A 22,686-nucleotide genomic window follows, 5' to 3' on the forward strand; every position below is an offset into this window, starting at 1 on the left:
GATATGCCTATAAAACGCGATATGAAGATCTTAATTAAAAGAGAAATTGACTACCTAACCTACCTAAATTACCTAAAGATAAGATATCAAATAAAATCGGAAGAATATCCGACTCATCTCACTTCCTAAAAAAAAAAAAAACTCAGAAAACACGAAAAGAACTCTCTCATCTGTCTGTCTCAGGATCAGGAAGTTGACGTAGCAAGTTTATTGAAATAAAACTAAGTATAAACATCTCCATCCGTTATCATGATATTTTTTACCACCTATAAAGAAAAATCATGGTATTTTCACATTATTTGAGTATCAAAATTTATGTACTTTGAGGTCAAAATATCATTGTCATAGTCTAATCATAATGGAAAAGACATTGATCATGTGAAGTTATTACATTGTTTTCAGATATTTTTCGAGACTGACCAAACACCAGCGTGCTCCTTAAAAATTTCTGGACAAGAGAATGATTGATTTGCTTAAATCCTGCGTGGAGCATAGATTTGAGTTTCAACTAGAATCATTTGTTGCAAATTGATCATTGAAATTAAAAGAACATATATCAGGAATCTCCAAGGACATATATAACCAAGCATATGCAGAAGATAGAATGAAAGATCGGCAGCTGGTAATTGGAGAACATATAAGAAGAACGCATGCGCTAAAGCTTGTTTTTCAATGAAAATTTATACGCTTCATCCTCTAAACGCTTATACTTTGACTCGAGCAGGTCCCATATCTCTTTAGCTGTTGTGCAACTGAACATATCCTTAAACACATCCTCACCGATCGTGCTATACAGCAAGTTCAGGGCCCTAGCTTTCAGCTGGGCATCTGTCTGATCCAATGCACCCAGCTTGCAACTACTTTCTGAGGGTTTTCCTTCTGTGATTACACTCCACAATTCGTAGTCCAGCGCCTGAACGAAAACCGCTATCCGCTTCTTCCAGTAGGGATAATTGGTGCGGTCGAGCAGAGGCCCCGACCATCTCTTGCTGAACGTGGCCATTCTTTTCTGCTCTGTCGGGCTGAAAAATGAGTAACCAGTAGCCAGGACAATCTATCTATTAATTTGTAAGTGATGATGGCGTGTGCGCGAGCACTGTGTGGGGAAGGGTATTTATACTAGTTGCAGTGACTACTTTTGCGACGATTCATCTTCTTACAGCAGTAAATCAGTCACTCCCTTCGTATGAGATAATTTAAATGAAAATTTACTTATTTTTATTTTTTTGCCTCCGATGTGCCCCTTGGTATCCGGAATTATTGGGGCCACTAATTCAGTTACTGAGTCGGCCCATTAAGGCGTAAAAAATTCTTGCAGTATGGATTTTCTTCATTCACAAGACTTATACGCAAGACCTTATATATGGGGAACAAACCCCGAACCAAACTACATTGGTAAAAGAAATACTTGTAGTAAATTTATACATCTATGTATAATACATAATCCCTAGAACAATGCCATAGACTTGGCCACTTTTTTCCATTCGACGAAATAGAATCTCATCGGGCATTCGTAACCATTAACATCCACTAATTATACGAAAATATTACATTTTAAATGCATTTTCCTAACAAAAGAAAACTAATAATTTTCATTAAAAATAAAAAATAAGTACCTCAGAATGAAGTATATAATATTTAAAAGGTACTGTAATTTTATTGAGCTTAATTTACGGTTAATAAAAAAAACATGAATTTTGTGCCCTTTTACAATTTTGGCACGAACTTTATTTTTTGGCAAGGAAAGGCACAAACTTTAATTGTCTTGTCACATTAGGCATTTTTGCCATTTTCCAACCATTTTGCTGACGTGGCGAAAAACAGTGCGTAAATGGCGTCATGCCACGAGAGAAAAAAAAATATTTTTTTACAAATTTTTTTTTAAAAAAAGATAGACTTTGTTCAGAGAAAGGATAGGAGCCCCGGCCGCCCACCGCTGACCACTGCCTCCCGATTGGGATCGCTAGAATTAGAGGTTCTCCCGATTCTAGTGGGTGAGGCCTTGATCCTAACCCCTTCCTCCAACCTCAGTTGGGGTCGCCGGCGCCCTCTGGGGTCACCGGCGATCCCAATGCATTTCTATTTTTTCGTTTATAATTTTTTATTATTTTTTGCTAACATGGCATGACATCGTTCGCCACTTACGCACCATTTTTCATCACATTAGCAAAATGGATGGAAAATGACAAAGATGCCTAATGTGACAAGAAAATCAAATTTCGTGCCTTTTCTTGTCAAAAAATAAAGTTCATGCCAAAATTGAAAAATGACACAAAGTTCATACTTTTTTGGGTCATTAACCCTTTAATTTATCTTAGATTTGATTATACAAGTCCGAATTTTGTTAATTCTTAGTGAGATGAAAAAAATTTCGCATGCCAATAATGGTATACATAAGCTCAATAGGCCCTGATTAATCTTGTTCGATCCGGATCGGTCTACTAAGAGATAGATCTCTTTCATCATAGATTTTTTCCATTCACAAGGCTCAAACTCGAGAGATAAAATTTATTTGATGGGTCATTAATAACATGTAGAATCAGATTCCTAGCAAAATATCATAATTTAAATTTGAAAATAAATTGAACTGCTATCTATAATTTATAAGTTTTATCATTGAATCTGTAATAATTTGATCAAAATGCTTTGCTTGAATAAAAATAAAAATATTAGTAAATAAATAAAAGACAAAATGCCACAAGAGAATTAATAAATACAATTATATATTCAGGTTTTCAAAACTAGTTACATTAGTAAAAACATTAAGTAAATGGCACAATGTATAAGATAAACTTTTATGATTTTAAGTTGAAATAATTAAATTTAAAGAGTGATTTATTTTTGTAGAAAAGATGTAAAATTAACAAAATTGAAGTATCTTCTACCATTTCAATATTAAAAAAAATTAAAAGTTTGTTTTATAAATTAAAAGATTTTCATCAATATCCTTCACTTTGATTCAAATAATTTTATTTATTTGATTTTAGTAAGCTTATTTATAAAATATATAAATCAATGCTTTTTCAGTAAATGAAATAGCACTTAATAGAACTAACTCAATATGGTGACTTTAATATTTTTGTTCATCTTTAACTGGATGATTATTAAAGAGTTATTTTTACAATCATAAACTATTTAATATTTTGAAGACACATTTAAATAGTAAAATATATAAACTTTTGTCGCGAATAAAAATCCAGTGTAAAGCACGATGATCTTATTCATCATATACTTAACTTCGGCACTTGGCAAAGAACAAAGACACATGCTTCAACTACTTAAAGTTGACATTCTGATTCGTGGTGCACATAGTGATATGATCTTTAGTCCTGCACTTAACTTCGGCCCCTGGCAAAGAACAAGGAAAACATGCTTCAACTACTTAAAGTCTACATTCGGATTCGTGGTGTACATAGCTTCACAAGTTTGCTGAACGAATAGGATGCGTTCCCCTATCATTAAACCGCAATGACAGGAATAAACCCCAAATCCAAGGAACCTGAGTGCAAGAAATTCTAGTTTATGAATATGTCCACTCTTCGGTTCTCGACGGGATTTCGATTGTGCTGTCATTGATAAGATGCTTGATGCGCGCGTTTGTAGAATTTATGGACTGTTATTTACTTTACAGGCATTATAAATTAACCAATCCGACTGTAAGACTACCAAGTAGTAAGATTAAAAGGGTGTGATCAAATTATCACGCATCGGTCTAGGGGAGGGTGGGACAAGGGTTGACTTTGATGCCATGCATCAGACTAATCACTTGGACTAGGAGACAAGTGAGACAGTAGAATCGGACATTTTCTTTAATCCGTAAGCAATACTCTTTATTAGACTTAATGGCGGATTTTATTAATCAAATTGATTAAATATATGTAGCCGGTGGGAATCTCTTTGTTTATAAAGCTTTATTACACTGTGCTATAGTATTGCCCAGTAAATCAGTGTTGCTGGTTTTCCTCTCTTGGTCTCTTTCCATTCAGAAAGGTGGATGAATATAACACGGTCGATGAATGTCAAGTAATTTCACATGATGATGCCATAGCCAGGGAAGGATTCCACTGCCCCCACTTGCATCTGTGTCTGTCTCGTTGAACCTGTGAATTCACCGCTTAGTTTGTCCGGTAGAGCAGCTGTGCCTAAAGCTTTCACGGAAGATGAAAGTGGGCAGAAAACATGTCCCAGAAAATGCACAAGGAAGATATCATGTTGGATAACGAGTTGATTATTTACAGTAACCCATTGCTAAACAGATCAAACGATCAGTTTTTTGATTTATTTTATTTAGTGTCCCCTGCCACATGAATCAAGAATTGGTGCAGAATTGGCTGGATTCTTGCAACTCTTTAATCCGATTTAGTGTCTGCAAGACTTGTCCAATATGTGGGCGATGTAGGGGATTCAATTCCAGGCAGCACAGGGCAACTCGAGCTACTGGAAATGCAGCATCACGAGAGACCTTCAACCGTGAGTCCATCAAAATGTATATCCCGTCTCGACTCAATATGCGCTGTTTGATCCACTCAACCCTCACACTGTACTGTGGTTGCTGCCTACTCCTTCCAAGTGGTAGACCTGTCAGCAACTCCAGCAAGACAACTCCAAAGTCGTACACGTCTTGCTGCCTCTGATGCTCTGTCACAATCAAAACAGATTCATTGGAGTTATGAACGATATACTATCGGGACGAGGAAAGTGGCTCTTCGTTCTGTCCAAAGCCCTTTTAAGGACTGAAAATAATGCTTTCACTGCACAAGATTACCTGCTGCCTTCATATCCTCGAAATCTGCAACGTTCTCTTTTGCTGTTTTTTGATTAGCTTCCGAATCAGTTATGAGAAAGTTAAAGCCAGCTATCTTGACCCCAAAAGACTGCAGTCAATCAGGAAAGGATAGTACACGTTTCACGTATGTTGTGCATACGCTAAAAAGCTTTTCACATATGCTTTGGTGTGCTTAAAACAAGTATTAGAATGAAAGAAACTCGTAGAAATTCTATAATTTGATGAAACAATTATGAGAGAGAGAAAGAGAGAGAGAGGGACAACAGAACCTTGTCAAGAAGTATAGAAGAGGCCTGAAAGTATCTCAGAAACACAACATCCATCAAATGCAAGAAGTCTAGGCCTCGAGCTGCTTCGACTGCTATTTTAAGTCTTTTGTCCCACGAAAGTGGTGGAAGTGCGTCTTTTTTCTTGTCTCGTGTGTCAAGTGGACCTACACATGTTTAGGAAGACACTCTCGAGTGAGCTTGACGTGTCGGAATGTGCACCTTGAGAATTATCCTTTCTCCTCTTTTTGTGTTCAAATATTAATGCATGCTCGTCTTACTGTTGAACAGGTGATATTCCAAACTGGTGTAGCTTTCTGAAAACTCGTAAACAAGGAGCATTTCACTGTGGTTCAAGCAGTATCCCAACAACGGTATGAGGTTGGGATGGGATAAGCTGCCAAACAGTTGAATCTTGGCTACCATTATCTATTGATCAAAAGTATTCAACGAATAGATCAGTAGACATTCATTATTCATTTCCTCTTCCCTCTCCTCTTTCCCTATCCTCCATCACTTACCAAGCTTGGCAGCTGAGAGGATCCACTTGGCAACCCCAACAAATGGACGGCTATCTCCGACTTCTTCCCATCGAGCCAGCCCCTGTAAACTCCCTCCCAGCAATCAGAAATTTGATGGGCGAAATTCTTGGTCAAGACCTCGAGCTCCCCATACTCAAATACCTTCAGCTCATGGACCGGATCTACTAGGGTAGTCACAGTAGTGCCCTGGGCCTGGGATTGGGAGTTTCCAGAGAGAGCAGCCGAGAATGTGTTATTAGAGACCACAGCAGAGGATGCTGCGGCGCTGATTGTGCTGCTCAGCATCAGATCGTTCCCTGACAACATGCGGTTTCCCACACAATTCAATGTGTGCGCGTGCGTGAATGAAGTAGCAGAGGAAGAGTGATCAATACTAGGCATTTACCGTGATGAAAAGCTGGGCGGGAGCTTGGAGTCGGGAAATCGGTAGAACCCCAACAGATTCCCATCTCTCTACCTCGTCTCAATGAGAAGTTGGTATCATTAATCAGTTCTTCTGAATCATCCCTACGAAGCCATAAGGCTGGAGAAAGTATCTGGTGACAGGGTTCACCGACAAGGCTGGAATCCATCTATGCACAATTCAAAGTTTCACGTTTGTTTCTATGAAATGACATTGTTATTAGACGACATTTCTCCAACGACTCCCAACGACTCTCCCGAGTAAACTTCCTTCCATGGTGAGTGCAGTCAATTTACATGTCGGTGTTGCCCCTGAATTTCGATAATAGTTCAAGTCTCACCCCTATAATGTTTTCAAATGCTGATGATGCCCCTCGTAAACCCTCGTGAGCATAATTTTGCTAATTAAGTTGACTGAGAAAGTACGCAATATGGTTCTAACATCGTACAACTGAGAATTTTGGATGGAAATGGAAGGACTAAAACTAATCCTATACGATAAAGTTGAGGACATATTCTTGCTGAAAAATACGTGTAGGATAAAATCGAACAAAACTGTAAAGTTTGATGACCAAAATTGAGCTTTTCCTTTCCTTTTTTTTTTTAAAAGAAACCTCAACCTTTGTTTCACTCGGTAATAAAGACTTCCCAACTTATTAGCTGCAACTTGTTTAATTCCACATGAAAAAATAAATGGATATCCATTGGTTTATGTGAAACTTGGGTACGACCATTTATTAGCTTGAGCTTTTCAGTAAAAATGGGCTCAAGCCCGTTTAAGCCCAATGAAAATTCAATACAACTAATTAGAGATTGTCAGCTTTGATTCAATGATAAAGTACTTTTAATGAGTTTTCAATTTTAATGTTATAGATAAAGTTTGGCCAATCGCTGTAAATGCTGACATTATTCAAACACGTAATCTCTTTAATAACAATAGGCACAATATATATTAATGATAAAGTACTTTCAATGAGTTTTCAATTTTTATGTTACAGATAAAGTTTGGCCAGTCACTGTAAATGCTGAGATTATTCAAAAACGTAATCTCTTTAATAACAATAGACACCATATATATTATGCACTGACACATGACATGCTCACGCAATCTGCAAAGATTTTGGTGTGAAAGTGGAGGAAAAACAGACACCACATCGTGCAGTCAGTGCATTTTACTATGTTTTAGAAGCGCACGCAAACACACATTACATATATGCATCTAGTTAAGCAGCAGAACTTCTTATGCACCGAGGAATCAACTCGTTGAAGGTCTTTGAAAAACTAATGATCTCCTTGGAAGTGGAGAGGACTTTAACCCAGTAAAAGGAACCGAGGAATCCAACGCTTCCCCCTGCAAGTATGGTCAACGTTGCTAGGATGACGGAGTAGCCAAGATATATGACAACTGACTCGGGTCCGCTCAGTCCCTGGAGATCGTAAATCAAGTAACTGGCACAGTAGAGGAACACGTAAGCGCCAACTGACCCAGATGCCCAGAAAGCCTTCCACCACCACCCGGAGTCCTCAGCTCGGAGGCTCATGTAGGTGACGATCATCGAGGCTAGGACACAGATGATTATCAACAGCAATAGAACCATCAGGAGGAACCCGTAGGAGTAATAGTACCTCCCAAGGAAGAGGCTTGAGAGGATGTAGAAGAGCTCAATGAAGATCGTCCCAAAGGGCAGGGTTCCGACACCAAGGGCAAGGAACCATACTAGGAGTGTACTGGCACCAGCTTTTTTGGGGATCCATTGAACAACATTAGGACACTTAAGATCCTCAGCCTGAGCTCCCAGGTATCCTCCTAGGAGAGTGAGTGGGACTAATATGCCCAGCCACAAGGAGAAGATCTCAAGGTGGACAAAAAGGGGAATAGCGCCTGTGCTGTTCTGGTGCCAGAGTACGTAATTCAGCACGGAATGAATGGCAATAACGATCCCAGGGAAGCCTGACGCGATAGACCAGGAAATGGACTTCCAACCTTCAGAAGTTCCCTTTATGACCTTCCACAGATAGACACCGACAAACCCACCAAGGATTCCAAGGAAGAGATAGAAGGTTATGATTCCCACAAGTAGTGATCCTCGGGAAGCTGGTGAAATGAAACCAAGAGCTGCAAATGTTACAGTAATGATCGCCGTTCCCATGATTTGAATCCCACTACCAACCATCACACACAGAAGCTTCTCGAGTCTCGGTCCATTAAACGAATTGCTATAGCCTATCTTTGAGGTGAGAATCTCATCGCTCAGCTTTGCAGGTTGAGCCTCTTTGTCCGAATTCACAGTTTGGTAACCTGCACGCTCCCTCATGTTCCTAATAAATATTCTAGAGATGACACCCATCAGGAAAAGGACTGTGATTGCTGAGTTAATTATCGAATACGAGTGGACCTCAGAGCCTTCCATCTTCAGATAAGGATCCCACCATGAAGACCACCGGAGATCGCTCTTCACAAACTCGACCTCATAACTGAAGGACACCTTTTGTCCCTCCTCTATAATCTGCGCCTTCTCAAGCTCGACGCCGACAGGACAAGTTATAGGACCAATATCATTGGAGTACACCAAAGCCTTTTCCACCCTTTTCAGGTCGTGTTTGATGCTGCACGGGCTCACTTCGAAGCCGACAATCTCGAATGCAGTAGCTTGCCCCTTTTCAAAAGGTTCGTGTTTGTGGATCAAGACACGGAACTTAAGGTGATTAACGATGTAATAACTGCCCTCGCCAATTGAAAACGAGTAAAAAAAACTGTCCTCGCCAATCGAAGAGAAGTAATAGCCCACTGGGAATCTATTCCACCGGAAACTCATACCGTGCTGGTTTAAATACCTTCGCACGGGCAAAGTATCAAGAAGAATGTTGACTTGGTACATCTCTCGGGTCATCTTCTTCAAAAAGTCTACATCATGTTTAGTTAAAGGGTGTGTAGTGCAAAGGTAGATGGACTCATTTACATTTACTCTGAACCGGTATGGGGAATTCATCATTTGATCTCCCATGAGGAGCTCACCGAGATTCATTTTACTCTTCTTGACTCCCCAAAGAGGCTTGCAGTAAGGGAGATTGTAGTAGCTCAATGGAATCAAGCTATTAATAGATGTTAATGAAAGTACTTTAGCGTATAATTGATCTCTAGTTGAGTAAGTGTGCAAGAATCCTCCTGGCAGGTAAAATCCAGCAGAAACGTGGGCCGATAGAACCAGCACCAAGAGAAGCATCCATTCTGAAATCGTGTTTGCTCTCATTCTAAATGAATCTCTGCCTGTTTGAAGAACTTTTACTTTTAGCAGATAGAATCTTATTATAGCTAAGGTGCAAAATAAAAATCAGAGAAACCAATGTTCGTTATTCGAGCTGATTGAGCAGATACCGTTAGAACATATGAAAGAGAACAATTTTCTAATTGCACATTCATCCATGGCCAGGACAAGCGATGCATTGAGGTGCAGATGATCAATACAAATTAAATTCGGGAAAACAACATGATCGATTCCATAGAATACACTGATCCTGCTTAAACTATATTTAAGACCATTTGTTTGTGTCTTATAAGAATGACTGATTTCTTCTCAAACAACTATCATCGGAGGTGATGATTCATGATAATAGATTCGCATATGCTGTGCCACTTCGTTTTGCCTCAACCCGTATAAAAATTAACATATCTGAATTCATTCAGCTAAGCAAACGAGGAGAAGTTCGTTAAATCTAACTTCCTGGCGAAACTTAAAACTTATAGCGTGTCAATAGAAGAGAAGACAGAGTCATTATGCTGGTTTTTCAGTCAAACCTGATCTCCGAAGTACACCAGGAAAGATCTTTGCCTGAGAATCTGTGCAAACGATCGGCTGAAGCTTGAAGACACTCTGAGAAGAACTCGGCGGCCAAGAAATCAATCAGCTTCTCCAGGAAGTAAAGCTCTCCTAGTTCCTGTTGTCGGATAATCAAATTGCTGGAAGTCAAGTCAATGGAGGTGTGGTGAAGCTATCGACTTGGGAAGGTTCGAGCAGGAGAGTTGGGGAGGGTAGCGACAAGGGTTGACTTTGACCCTCTTATTTATTGTAGAGTGGAGAAATCAAAGCTCCCCAGCTGGCATGGGCAGGAACAGATCTTTGGTCATTCCTATGTTGATGTCATGCATCAGACAGATTTTATTAATCAAATCAAATTGATTAAGCCCATCTGAATTATGAGAATCTCTCTGTTTATAAAGTTTTATTAGACTGTATAATAATAAATTAGTATTGCTGGTTTTGCTCTCTTGATCTCTGCGTGTAACCAAAAAAAAAAAAAAGACAGTCAAACAATAAGGCTGATTAACTGTGCCTAAGGCTGCATGGAAGATGAATGAAACCAAGCAGAAAGTATGTCTTAAGAGATGGACCAAGAAGATATTATATTGGATGACGAACTAAGCCCAGTAACTGATCGCCGAGCAGATCAAACAATAAGTTTGTTTATTTCCTCTATTTAGTGCTTCTTCTCGTGGCTTCAAGGAACAGGACTGGTGCAGAATCGGCTGGATTCTTGCAACTATTTAATCTGGTTTAGTGTCTGTAAGACATGTCTGATGTGCAGCTGATGCAGGGGATTCAATTCAAGGCAGCATAGGGCAACTCGGGCTACCGGAAATGCAGCATCACAAGGGACCTTCAAACATGAATCCATCAAAACTTGTAGGCTGTCTCGACTCAGTATCCACTGTTTGATCCAATCGATCCTCAAGCTGTACTCTGGCTGCCACCTACTCCTTCCAAGTGGGAGGCCTGTCAGTAACTCCAGCAATACAACTCCAAAGTCGTAAACGTCTTGCGGCAGCTGATGCTCTGTCGCAGTCAGAACAGATGGATCAGAGTTATCAATGAGTTGTTCACTTATGCTTATGGTGTCCCTCCCTCCCTTATTTGCTGGTTCCCTGTAGAGAAAACAGATTCTATCTGGACGAGGGAAATGGCTTTCTGTTCTGTCCAAAGCCCTTTAAGGAGTGAAAGTAATGCTCTGGGCTGCACAGGGTTACCTGATGCCTTCATTTCCTTGAACTCTACGACCTTCTTCTTTTCTATTTGTCAAGCAGCTCCCAGATTGGTAATGGGAAAGTTAAAGCCGGCTATCTAGACCCCAAAAGACTGCAACCAAACCCTGACATTGCACACGTTTCTCGTATCTTATGCATATATTGATAAGCTACACACAGGAGCTTTGGCTTGCTTAAAACATTGAAAGTAATAGACCGAAAAGAATTCATAGAGCTCCTACAATTTGATGAAAAAATTTCGAGAGAGAGAGGGATGACAGATTAAATTTTGTCAATAAGTACAGAAGAGGCCTGAAAGTGTCTCAGAAACACAACATCTACCAAATGCAAGAAATCTGAGGCCTTGAGCTGCTCCTACTGCTATTTTAAGTCTTCTGTCCCATGAAAGTGCGTCTCTCGTGCATTAGATGGACCTACACATATTTAAGAAAACACCAACGAGTGAGCTTAATTCTCGGAATACATACTCGTAAAAATGTTCAATAATGCCTGCTTGTCTTACAGTTGAACAGGTGATACTCCAAGCTGGTGTAACTTGCCGAAGACTTGTAAACGAGAAGCATTTCTCTGTGGTTCAAGCAGTACACCAACAACGGCATGAGGTTGGGGCTAGATACCCTACCAAAGAGTTGAATCTCTGCCATTATCTATTCACCAAAAGTGTTAAACAAATAGACCATTAGACATTCAATATTTGCTAACGAAAATACTGCATAAGCTCTTCTATGCTTCTTGATTCAACTAAAACTTCCCCCCATGAAATTCTACAAAGTCTCAGCATCCCTGGAGAAGCCCAAACGCACACCCTAACAACTCCCAGAACATTTCTGTTTACAAGTGTAAGTCATCATAGAACTACGATCCTGAATTAAGATGTTAGTTTAACTCGATGAGCTATCGGCACCGAAGGAGACTGTTATTGAACAAATGCAGATAGAATTTCCATTGTGTGAGTTAGCAAGTCCTACATCTGTCCTTTTACTGCTTGATGAGCAAATAATGAACAAGAAAAGTGTATTCTCTTCTCTTGCAACTGGGGTGGAGATTCACTTCCTTTCTCTTCTTCTCTCTCCGTAATCCCTATCACTTACCTAGCTCTGCAGCCAAGGGGATCTGCTCGGCAACCCCAACAAATGGACGGCTATCTCCAACTTCTTCTCATTGAGCCGGCCCCTGTAGACTGTGTCCCTGCAATCGGAAAGTTCATATGCGAAATTCTTGGTCAAGGCCTTGAGCTCCTCATACTCAAATACCTTAGGTCGCAGATCGGATCCACCGGGTTGGTCGCGGGAGTGATGCCCTCGGCCTGGGACCGGGAGTTATCGGAGACAGCAGCAGAGGATGCTGTAACTCTAGTTGTGCTGCTCAAAGTCAGATCCTTCCCAGTCGAATTATGGTTATTTACCAAAGTCAGTGGGGTGTGTGTTTAGATGAACGAGCAACAGAGAGAAGGAGCAGGCGATGATTGATCAATGTGAAATCATTTCTTACCCCTACGGAAGGCAGGGCAAGAGCTTGGAGATGGGAAAACAGGAGAGCCCCAACAGATTCCCATCTCTCTACCTCACCTAAATGAGAAGTTGGAATCCTCCTTCTGCATCATCCATATGAAGCCATGAGGCTGGAATCTCTATGTGAATTGAAATAATAGTGTTAGAAGAAATTTTCCAACGACTTGCCAACTTCCTTACATGGAAAGTGTAGTCAATTACATGCCAACAACGACCCTCGTCAGAAAAGTTCTGCTACATCAACTGAGAAAGTATGCGAGTAAGCAAGTAGAGATATTACAAAACGGTGTTTAAAAGCAATTGTAATACACGATAATTCCAACATCGAGTCTGAGATAAGAATGAAGATCGACTTTCCTATGTTCCTCGAATCATACTCCAGGCTCTACCTAATCCTCCAGAGGGCTAAGCTCATCAATAACTCCAGCAAGCTAACTCCGATATTATGGCAGTTTTTTCAGTTAAACCTGATCGTCCAAGTATACCGGGAGAGATCTTGCCGGAGAATCTGCAGACTATTGGCTGAAGCTCGGAAAAGCTATGACGGAACTAGATAGCCAAGGAAATTAGCTTCTCCTGTAAGGGAAACTCTTCTTCTCAATTAATTCGCTGGAAGTCGAGAAAATGGAGGTGCCGGGAAGTCTTCCACTTTGAAAGGTTCATAGTTGGGGAGGGGTAAGGACAAAAGAGTTGACGTTGACCCAATGACTTAATGTGGAGTGGAGAGATTACTAGGACTAGGAGACAATATAACCAGACAGATTTTTATAATCTAATTGATTAAGCAATATATTAGATGATGACAGATAATACAACAAAAGAATGAGGAGAGGTAATCTTTTGGTGTCCACCATGTGGTATCGGGAAGCTCAATGGAGTCCGACTAATCCAAATTCGAGCCAAAATCTTACTTAAGGGAAACATGCATTGAATCATGTGAATCAATCCATCTTACTTAGAAGAACAATAAAGAATGTCACGGTGGGATTTGAACCTGAGCTCTCTTATGAGGACGAGAAGCATATTCTAGTTTACATCGACAGAAGGATCACCTCAGAATCCCTCGGTTTATTAACTGCAATTAACTTATTTGGAAAAGCACAAAGGAGATATTGTATCTTGTAAGGAATTAAGCAGAGTAAGTGATCCTCCACTAGATCAAACAAGCAGTATCCCCGCCCTGCCACATGAATCAAGGAACAGAATTAGCGGACAGTTAGTTGGATTCTTGCGACTCTTTAATCCGGTTTAGTGTCTGCAAGACTTGTCCTATGTGTGGCCGATGCAGGGGATCCAATTCAAGGCACAGTACAGCGACTTGGGCAACCTGGAACGCAATATACAGGCTCTCTTTTCCCTCGAGACAGGCCCTTTAAGGAATGAAAAAAAAGCTTTAAATGTTCGCAGGAAAACCTGCTTCCATCCTTTCATTGAACTCTACAATGTTCATCGCTCTCCGTCGAGTGGCTTTTGAATTGGTGATGAGGAAGTTAAAGGCAAGGATCTTGACCCCATAAGACTGCAAGTAAACCAGCAACAGAAAAAGACTTGTTTCACATATCTTGCTTAATATAGCAAAAAGTTATGCAAGCGCTTAAACCAGTGACGATATAACCGGGTTAGGCTGAAACAGAATTCATTTACACTCTCTTTTTAGATAAGAGGAAAAAGGAAAACTATTGTGATACTATCCTCAGAAAAGAGAGCTTCTTAAATTAATCAAACAACTGTGACAGAGGGGGGACAACAAAACCTTATCAAGAAGTACAGAAGAGGCCTGAAAGTATGTCAGAAACACAATATCCATCAGATGCAAGAAATCTAGGGCTTGAGCTGCTTCCACCGCTATCTGAAGTCTTCTGTCCCACGAAAGTGGCGGGGGTGCATCTTTTCCCTCCGCTTGCGGACCAGACGGACCTACTCATATTTTAGAAAAAAAACTCCCGAGTAAGCTAGAAGAGACGGAATACAGGCTTAAGAACATCTTCTTAGAAACTTAAATTATGTTAAAATACTGCATGCTTTGTCTTACATTTAAACAGGTGATCTTCCAAACTGGTGGAATTTTCTGAAGACTCATAAACAAGGAGCATTTCTCTATGATTCAGGCAGTGCCCCAATAACGGGGCAAGGTTGGGATGAGATACGCTACCAAACAGTTGAATCTTTGCCACCATTATCTGTTCACCCAATCCATTGAAAAGACTGATAACTAAAGATTAAAGCTTCAAAAAAGAGAGTAGAAATAAAAGATCGATGACAGCCTGTCGAATAGTACATATGCTTAATCCCCATCACTTACCGAGCTCTGCATCCGAGTGGGCCTGCTAGGCAACTCCAACAAATGGACAGCTATCTCTGACTTCTTCTCATCGAGCCAGCCCCGGTAGACTCTGTCCGTGCAATCAAAATGTGCATGCGCGAAATTCTTGGTCAAAGCCTTGAGCTCCCCATACTCGAAAACTTTCAGCTCACGGGCAGCCACAGGAGACCGGGAGTTATCGGAGACAGCAGCAGAGAATGCATTATTAGAGACAGCAGCAGAGGATGCATTATTAGAGACAGCAGCAGAGGATGCTGCCCCGCTGGTTGTGCTGCTCAGGGTCAGATCCTTTCCTAAGGGAATTTTGGTTTTCCACCCAAGCCATTAGGTGGGCGTGTATATTGAGTCAGATGAACTGATAAGCGAACAGAGAAAGGCAGCGGGCTGAGAATGATCAATGCGAGGCTTTACCGTGATCAAAAGCCGGGCGGGAGCTTGGAGTAGGGAAATCAGGAGAGCCCCAGCAGATTCCCATCTCTCTACCTCGTCTCAATGAGAAGTAGGCGTCATTCTTCTGCATCATAAGACTGGAATCCATATATGAATACAAATCAAAGCTTCACATTTATTTCTACGAAATGACACGGTTCCAACGACTCTCCGACACCCATGTCAACTTCCTTACCTGGAAAATGCAGTTAATTTACAAGTCACCCTGGAATTTCATTAATTTTCCAAGTCTCGCCCACTTAGGGTGCGTTTGGAAATAGAGTTTGATTTTGATTTTGATTTTGATTCTGGAAAAGGACAAATGAGATTGTATTATAAATTTGACTTGGGAAACGTGTGTTTTTGTTGTGTAGTGGGTAGAGTTAAAATCAAAATCACGATTCTAAAATTAAACTCCGTTCCCAAACGAAGCCTTAATCTTTCAAATGCCAATGACACCCCTCGTAAACACTCGTTATCATAATTTTGCTAAGTTGAGTGAGAAAGTAGGATAAAACATCTTAAAAAATTGCCCATGTCGTTGAGGAATACATCAGATAGGCTGGAAAATCATTTGCGCCAAACATGGACGCTCTACAGGATCAACTTTAGTTCGGGGAAGAAAAAGTCGTAGAGATATATCTGCTGGAATGTTACGAAACATTGAGGTGTTGTAGTTTTTAATCGACTGACAAAATCGTGTTTGTTAATAATCCGGATTCTACATATATAAACTGATCTATATATTACTAATATCTATGTTTTCTGGATGAATTACTAATATTTATGTTTTATAATAAACAAAAAGCGCATTATTCATCAAAGAGAATGTAATGTAATGGCGCATACTCTTACTTGGTAATCAAGTAGTTCCATGTTCAATACATGGTGGGACTACCCTTGTTCCTTTTATTAGTTAATAGTATTTTCAATCTATTGTATTAGATTCATGGACCTCCTCTTGTAACTGAAGGGAAAAAAAAAGCGCATCCTTCTCCTCCTAGGATTGCCAAAAAAAAAAAACTAGAATCACTATTTTAGATCACAATTCCGCCTATCTTCTATAATTAACTGTGCACATTCGATTTCTAATCCAAAGCTAGTACCACGATCTTTATTAGCACTTCATTCAAGTATAAAAACAGAAAACAAACAGACCGTCATCAATTTCTCTATATATTTGAATATTTTCATGAATTATTAATTTGAAAATTAAATCCCACGATTATTTTTATATAAATCATATATTAATTTTGTTGGGGTCATATAAAAAATCAAGTCTTGACCCCGTGCATTCCACGTGCTTGTTGTTAATGACGATTCCACCTGCAAAAGGGGAGATCGGGGGTGGTGCCCAATTTCTTTCTCCAACACTCAAGTCAGTATGAGTCTTATGTGCGAGGGAAAGAATAATTGAAGTGTCGATTAACCCTAACCCTAAATATGTAGCAAGTATTTATAGGGAGTTTAGGGATAGATCATATTACCACCTTTGGAGATATTCCCTGATTTACCTTATCATTATATCTCGGTAAAATAGGCATGATATATGGGATTACTTGACTGATAAGTAAACCTCTTAAATAAGCCAATGGGCTTCTCTCATAGGCCTAGGTCCGCGTTGCTCTTTCTTACAATAAACTTCGTTGGGCTTGGCCCTACATTGCTGGGCTTCGTTGAGTCCGTGTTGCACCTACTGAGCCAGGCTTTGCTAGCCTTTAATGAGCCTTAACACGCTTAGTGGGCCATCGTCGAGTCTCATGGATCTAACAAGGTCAAGTTGAAAATCCGGTCCCTAACAAATTTATTTTTTTCGATATGAATCATGCTATCCGGAAATCCAAGTGGGCCCTGACTAATCCAATTTAGCAGGGTCAGCCCACTAAGGGGTAAAGCACTCACAACGTTGATTTTCTCCATTCACAAAACTTGAACTTGAGATCTTGTTTAAAGGGAATAAGCGCTGAACCGCTTGAACCAATCCACGTTGGTAGATATTAATTTATTTAGTTATTAGAGATAAAATTGGAAACTACACACTTATCGGAAAAAAAGAAACCTATAAGTGGAAAAAAAAAGCTTCGCAACAAGGGTTTTAGGGTGTAATTAACTATATTGCACTTTTGCAGTCGATTGTGTTCATTTAGACCCCGAATTGTACAAGGGGGACTAGATAAGCTTCCAATATATATAAGTTGATACGTACATTTTTCCCATTTACCGTTTCAATATTTTCTACATCTCCGCCCATATTAGAGTTCAAAGTTCAATATTCCTTTCAATCAAGTCCAAGCACTTACGAAACTAGCTATGGCTGAGCTACAGTTGATGCCACATCAGGTTGGTCTGCCTTTCGGGAAATACCTGCCGCAGGAAGGAGCAAGCGTACTGGAAATCTCCACCGTCTGGCTGGTTGAAAGCAAACGTGGACGGTAGTTCGTTGAGGAATCCAGAAAAGGCTGGAGCAGGAGGACTTATAAAAGATGAGGGAGGCGACTGGGTGGTCCTTTTCTCAGCCTACGTCAGCTTCGAGACAGCCTTCCAAGTGGAGCTGTATGGGATCAAGCACGGACTGAGCCTCGTGCTCGACTACGTAGTAGGAATCGAAGTCGAAGGCATCATCACTGAGTCAGATTCATTGACAGCAGTTGACATGATTAATGGATGGAAGGATCATCCTAATTACTTAGGAAGATCCCCGAAGATCCAGAGTGCGAGGCACTGCTTGAGAAGATTAAGAAACTTCTCGAATGAGTTGAGAGTATCTGCAAACTCCGACTTCAACATACATTCCGAGAGGCAAATCACTCCGCGGATATTCTGGCAAAGATCCAAAAGGAGCTTCCACGGGAACTGGAAACGCAGCTGGCCCCTGATTGATATGTGGAGGGGCTTCATCAGCATTGCCCTTGTTGCCATCGTCAGAGCTTCCCATTTTGGGTCGTAGCAGCTCCTGCACTTCATCACATGGCGCCCTTTCAGACGTGGTATCGACTGTGACGTCTATGATATTGATTGAAATTTAATGTAATTACACGTAAAACAATCTACATGGGCCCTGATCCTTGTCATATGAGTGCATAGGCGGCCATGACCCTTCAAGCCCAGTTTAATATCTTGCAAGGTTGTATGTATGCGGTTGAGATTTGCTTAAGTGAGAAGTGTATGACTCTAGAAATTGGAAACTCATTCATCTTAACTTGTCCTACATAACAAAGGAGGTTGTTTCATAATTCAGAATTCAATATATCTGCTGGTATGTTGCAGAATATTGAAGTGCTGTAGCCTGTAACTAACAGGCCTGTCGTCAATTCACAAGAAATATCATGCTTGTTAAGTGACCGGGAAATATAATATCATGTCTAGCGAGCAATATGCAATGCCCAAGTTTTATCGATCGTTCTGCCTCATGTTAAAATACGATGTTTAAAAGCAGTTGTAATACTGATCCTTCCAACATCAAGTGCGAGATAACATAAACTTCCATTTTTTTTTTCTGTATATACTGTAGTGTACACAAAAAAAGAATATGTCTCCTATTCGACTATGATCCCTTCCTGCAGATCAGAAGGCATGCTGTTAACTCTGTCGGTGATAATAGCAAAGGAGATTTCTTCGATCTTAATTTGCCTTAGTGTCCTCTCAACTTGTGGCATCTTGGGCCGGTCCTGAGGATCCTGTTCAAGGCAACGGACTGCCATCTGAGCCACTTGAAACGCATCATCATGAGGATAGCTTCCCATGTTGGAGTCCATCAAAGTTACCAGGTTCTCTCTCTCCAATACTCGTTTTCTAATCCATGCGATCCTTGAACTATACTCTGGACTCCACCTGTTCCTCCCAAGGGCTAAGCCGGTTAATATCTCCAGCAGGACTACTCCAAAATCATACACGTCTTGCTTCCTTCTGCTTACTGCTCCAATCCAAATTGGTAAGTGAGTTAGTGACTGCAAAATTTCATAGAAATTTAATTTGGTATTGCAGTGTGTACAAACAGAATCAGAACCAGGAATACGACAGAACAGAGCTAAGAGCAGATGTAATAAACAAAACCGAAAGAGGAGTTACTGAAACTCCAACCAGAACCAATGCTCTAATCAATTTTCCTAACAGCTTAACCAAGGTGAACCTATTAGAGTATCTGGAGCATGTTTAGCCCAGCTGCATCATATCAAGAAACCCAGAATTCTGAACAGCTTTGGCCCTCCCAGTAGCATAATATTAATGTTCCATGGGATTACCTGTCGCAGCCTCATCTTCAATTTCTATATCTATGATGGGTTCTGCACCTATGCTGTTCTTGCTCATCGTTCTTCCGGCACGTGATGAGTTGGAAGCGAATAAATTGAACGGGGCAATTTTAACTGCATAAAGCTGCAACCAGTCCAACATAAACAAATGATATCCCTACACGTTTTTTCTATTAAAACATTCTCAGATCACACAAATTTCGCCTTCTTTTCCTCTTTTTTATTACAATGAGATGAAATCGGTACCTTATCAAGAAGTATGTAAGAGGCCTGAAAGTACGGGAGGAATGTATGACCCATCTGATGCAGGTAAGCAAGGCCTGCAGCTGCTTCCACAGCTACCTGAATTCTTCGGTACCATGGAAGTGGTGGAAGTGCTGCTTTTCTCTTGTCCGCTACATCAGATGAACCTGCTCTATGATTTCAACTGATCAGACAGTTTCTTTCTCGTCTCTCTGACTGTCAGTAATGCATCTATATCTATGTCTTACTTCTATATAGGTAATCTTCCAAGCTGAAGTAATGATGCTCAGACTTGTACACAAGGAACAATTTTCTGCCGTTCAAGCAGTACCCCACCAGTCGGGCGAGGTTGGCGTGAGATCGACAGCCATAGGATTTGACCTTGGCTCGCATTATCTATATCATCAGTAAGCAAGCAAAAGAACAAAATCAATAACCACTCAAACCTGCGAAAGACCAAACAAACAGAACTTGCAGACTGAAAGATCAGCCGTCTCGCTTAATTCATCCGTGAAACTTCTAACTGCAAAAATTCAGTAATCAGCCCCCTACCCCACTCCAAATATGCGTTGCTCATAAAATTGACTGAATATTATTTGTTACATTAAAATATGAGTATTGTATATAGATAGTCCATGCACTATTCACAAGCTTCAAGCTTTCAGGAAGCCTATCTTCTCTTAACATGGTACTGGGGTTTGAGTTGGGCTTTGGGACCCGATATATATACATACTCCCACCAAGTTTTCCCTGCTTTCTGTTAATTTGCGTTTCCATTTTGACATGCTTATGATATACTATCCTTAGGACTTGAAACTTTTCAAAAATCTGTTGTCCTAGGCATCAAAACCAAGGAACTACTAATGCATTTGAACTCACTTTACGCTGCAGCCTACTTGGCTTTGTCGGGAACTCTAGTATGTTGACGGCTATCTCGCGCTCCGGTCCCACTCTTCCTGCATGGAGCCATCCCCAGTAAATCATGTCCTTTCCATCGAAACGGGACTCACCAAGTGAATGCGAAAAACTGTCCGTAGCAGCCTTCAGCTCTGTGAATTTGAAGACCCTTAATTCCTCGTCGTGAAAAGGCGAGTTAAGCACGTCAGGGGTCTCCACAACAGCGTCCGAGGTATTCCTGCTGCTAGCAACTGCCGAAGATGCAGTGTCGCTTGTGCTGCTTATTGTCAGATCAATTCCTGGTGCGATCAGTAACGAAGTTGACCATAAAAATTTTTTGTTAGAAGTTAAGAAAATTACGACGAACAATCACAGAGGAATACTGTACCATTGGGAAAGCTACGGCGGAAGCTCGGAGTCGGGAAATCGGGAGAACCCCAACAGATTCCCATCCCGATCTCATCCACAGGTTGTCATTTGTCAACTGGTAATCTTGGTTCATTTGGTTTAGATTATCAAGTTCTAATACTAACAAATCAATAATCTACTAGTTTGTTGACTTTCATTTAGGAAGCTTCACAGTTCACATTTACTGACTTTAGTCAAATTCGATGTTCTGATGGCTGGCTGTGATCTCTCTATTGTTTTTTGAGTCACTGCATAAGAGTGCTTCATAATTCTAATCATGGGCCCAGCTTTGTTCTCACTGAGCTCCAAAAATTCCTATACTAATTCGATTTTTAACTTGATTCTCAAGGTCTCTGCACGTACTACATGCATGGTCGATAGGATGTCAAATGTTGGTCTTCGGAGTTGATTCGTCGGCTCATCAGGGGATGTGATAACTGTCATCCCGTACTCCATTCAATGGTTAAAGACATCTCTGGAGCTTGTTAGCAACATGTCCGGAAGTGCTCATGAAACATACTAATCGGAAAGGGAAATATTTTTCCTCTAATTGGCTAGCAAGACGTGTTGTCTCTCATCCTCTGTGTGTCCATCGGATCCTAATGAATTGCGTTCCAAAGATAACATAAGAACTACCATACTCCGTCTTTATAACTTTTAAATTATCTTTGTGCTTTTGCTCCAATTTCTTTGCCAAAAGAAAAAAGAAAAAAATGAAATCCCTTCCACTAATATTTTTTAATCCCACCAAAATATCAATTTTGTTAAAGAATAGGGGAAGAAAAAGATCAGACGCAGAACATTAATGATTAATCAGCCATTTATGTTTTCTGTTGATTGATGTAGACCAATTCCCGATCAACCATTTATTTATTTTTCAAGTTCTGATAAGCATATAAACTTTGAAATATTAGTGTTCAATCCTGTACATTGCACGGGTTCATATTCATGTATTTATATTTTGTACGAATAATAATTATCACAATGTAAGATATTATTATTATTATTGAAAATAAAATTTCTCAATAATTAATTTTCAAAAATAATTTTCAATAGAGTTGTATGAATTCTTTTGAATAGTGCAATTATAATTTTATAATCACTATTCTTATTATGTCTTGTAAATTTATTTAATTTATTTCACAATTTTAGTTTATATTACATATAATTATATTATATTATATATTATTTTCAAATTTATGAAAAAATTTTTCTGGATAAAGATTGTTATTATTTAATATCATATCATTTTTTTCAATTTATATAATCTTTCTTCATGGGTAAGGATTATTATTATTCAATACAACGAGACATTATATATATATATTATATGCATATTATTTTTTATATAATTTATATATATATATATATATTGTTTTAGAATTTATTAAAAGGTGATCATTTTTATGATTCATGATTCTTATCTTTAACATGTTAAAATTTTATTTTTCAATATGCTCGTGCGTATATATGTACCCAATCTCATTTATTATACAACCAAGTAAATTTTAGTTATATAGATTTTCAGAAGAGGAAAAAGCAAGCGAATAAGGGAAAATTAAAAGGACAAGAACAGAAAATTTCTCAA

General features: G+C 39.8%; 5 protein-coding genes across 7 annotated transcripts; 1 reads left to right on the top strand and 4 right to left on the bottom strand.

Moving 5' to 3' along the window:
* Positions 1-4,182: 4,182 nt before the first annotated feature.
* LOC116211084 (probable serine/threonine-protein kinase PIX13) lies at positions 4,183-6,896 on the bottom strand. Its single transcript, XM_031545297.1, has 6 exons — positions 5,980-6,896; positions 5,574-5,890; positions 5,334-5,481; positions 5,056-5,219; positions 4,766-4,874; positions 4,183-4,638 (listed from the first exon to the last, which is right to left on the bottom strand). The coding sequence occupies exons 1-6, from the start codon at positions 6,164-6,166 to the stop codon at positions 4,310-4,312; spliced, it is 1,254 nt and encodes a 417-aa protein (XP_031401157.1). The 5' UTR covers positions 6,167-6,896; the 3' UTR covers positions 4,183-4,309.
* A 151-nt stretch (positions 6,897-7,047) lies between these two features.
* LOC116211076 (transmembrane 9 superfamily member 12-like) lies at positions 7,048-10,075 on the bottom strand. 2 transcript variants are annotated; one of them, XM_031545287.1, is made up of 2 exons: positions 9,793-10,075; positions 7,048-9,260 (listed from the first exon to the last, which is right to left on the bottom strand). In XM_031545287.1, exon 2 carries the CDS (start codon positions 9,245-9,247, stop codon positions 7,220-7,222), a length of 2,028 nt encoding a protein of 675 aa, XP_031401147.1. In that variant the 5' UTR covers positions 9,248-9,260; positions 9,793-10,075; the 3' UTR covers positions 7,048-7,219. The 2 variants fall into 2 exon arrangements, with proteins under 2 accessions (XP_031401147.1, XP_031401139.1); XM_031545279.1 differs by having other exon boundaries at positions 7,048-9,264; positions 9,793-10,071.
* Positions 10,076-10,346: 271 nt separating this feature from the next.
* Positions 10,347-15,480, bottom strand: LOC116211094 (probable serine/threonine-protein kinase PIX13). Its single transcript, XM_031545309.1, has 9 exons — positions 15,283-15,480; positions 14,851-15,164; positions 14,581-14,728; positions 14,302-14,465; positions 12,729-14,067; positions 12,529-12,631; positions 12,129-12,415; positions 11,540-11,684; positions 10,347-11,450 (listed from the first exon to the last, which is right to left on the bottom strand). Exons 1-5 carry the CDS (start codon positions 15,407-15,409, stop codon positions 13,942-13,944), a joined length of 879 nt encoding a protein of 292 aa, XP_031401169.1. The 5' UTR covers positions 15,410-15,480; the 3' UTR covers positions 10,347-11,450; positions 11,540-11,684; positions 12,129-12,415; positions 12,529-12,631; positions 12,729-13,941.
* Positions 15,481-16,613: 1,133 nt separating this feature from the next.
* Positions 16,614-18,247, top strand: LOC116193317. Its single transcript, XM_031522138.1, has 2 exons — positions 16,614-16,678; positions 17,641-18,247. The coding sequence occupies exons 1-2, from the start codon at positions 16,614-16,616 to the stop codon at positions 18,245-18,247; spliced, it is 672 nt and encodes a 223-aa protein (XP_031377998.1).
* Positions 18,248-18,710: 463 nt separating this feature from the next.
* On the bottom strand, positions 18,711-21,234 carry LOC116195397 (probable serine/threonine-protein kinase PIX13). Of its 2 annotated transcripts, none has more exons than XM_031524564.1 (6): positions 21,079-21,234; positions 20,673-20,989; positions 20,042-20,189; positions 19,797-19,960; positions 19,542-19,674; positions 18,711-19,213 (listed from the first exon to the last, which is right to left on the bottom strand). In XM_031524564.1, the coding sequence occupies exons 1-6, from the start codon at positions 21,140-21,142 to the stop codon at positions 18,837-18,839; spliced, it is 1,203 nt and encodes a 400-aa protein (XP_031380424.1). In that variant the 5' UTR covers positions 21,143-21,234; the 3' UTR covers positions 18,711-18,836. The 2 variants fall into 2 exon arrangements, with proteins under 2 accessions (XP_031380424.1, XP_031380429.1); XM_031524569.1 differs by having other exon boundaries at positions 19,036-19,247.
* Positions 21,235-22,686: the final 1,452 nt, after the last annotated feature.

The sequence above is a fragment of the Punica granatum genome, chromosome 1 (genome assembly GCF_007655135.1).
Source record: "Punica granatum isolate Tunisia-2019 chromosome 1, ASM765513v2, whole genome shotgun sequence".
Lineage (NCBI taxonomy): Eukaryota > Viridiplantae > Streptophyta > Magnoliopsida > Myrtales > Lythraceae > Punica > Punica granatum.

What these genes read in the sequence shown, in the direction of transcription:
- LOC116211084 (XM_031545297.1), bottom strand. Translation starts at nt 6,166, where the DNA reads ATGGATTCCAGCCTTGTCGGTGAACCCTGTCACCAGATACTTTCTCCA. An exon ending in CCTCTCAGCTGCCAAGCTTG is followed by an intron (nt 5,482 to 5,573) that starts GTAAGTGATGGA and finishes TTTGATCAATAG; the next exon opens with ATAATGGTAGCCAAGATTCA. An exon ending in CTTCTATACTTCTTGACAAG is followed by an intron (nt 4,875 to 5,055) that starts GTTCTGTTGTCC and finishes GATTGACTGCAG; the next exon opens with TCTTTTGGGGTCAAGATAGC.
- LOC116211076 (XM_031545287.1), bottom strand. Translation starts at nt 9,247, where the DNA reads ATGAGAGCAAACACGATTTCAGAATGGATGCTTCTCTTGGTGCTGGTT.
- LOC116211094 (XM_031545309.1), bottom strand. Translation starts at nt 15,409, where the DNA reads ATGGATTCCAGTCTTATGATGCAGAAGAATGACGCCTACTTCTCATTG. An exon ending in CCGCCCGGCTTTTGATCACG is followed by an intron (nt 15,165 to 15,282) that starts GTAAAGCCTCGC and finishes AAATTCCCTTAG; the next exon opens with GAAAGGATCTGACCCTGAGC. An exon ending in CTTCTGTACTTCTTGATAAG is followed by an intron (nt 14,068 to 14,301) that starts GTTTTGTTGTCC and finishes GTTTACTTGCAG; the next exon opens with TCTTATGGGGTCAAGATCCT.
- LOC116193317 (XM_031522138.1), top strand. Translation starts at nt 16,614, where the DNA reads ATGACGATTCCACCTGCAAAAGGGGAGATCGGGGGTGGTGCCCAATTT. An exon ending in TTTCTTTCTCCAACACTCAA is followed by an intron (nt 16,679 to 17,640) that starts GTCAGTATGAGT and finishes ATGCCACATCAG; the next exon opens with GTTGGTCTGCCTTTCGGGAA.
- LOC116195397 (XM_031524564.1), bottom strand. Translation starts at nt 21,142, where the DNA reads ATGGGAATCTGTTGGGGTTCTCCCGATTTCCCGACTCCGAGCTTCCGC. An exon ending in CAAGTAGGCTGCAGCGTAAA is followed by an intron (nt 20,190 to 20,672) that starts GTGAGTTCAAAT and finishes CTGATGATATAG; the next exon opens with ATAATGCGAGCCAAGGTCAA. An exon ending in GGAAGATTACCTATATAGAA is followed by an intron (nt 19,961 to 20,041) that starts GTAAGACATAGA and finishes ATCATAGAGCAG; the next exon opens with GTTCATCTGATGTAGCGGAC.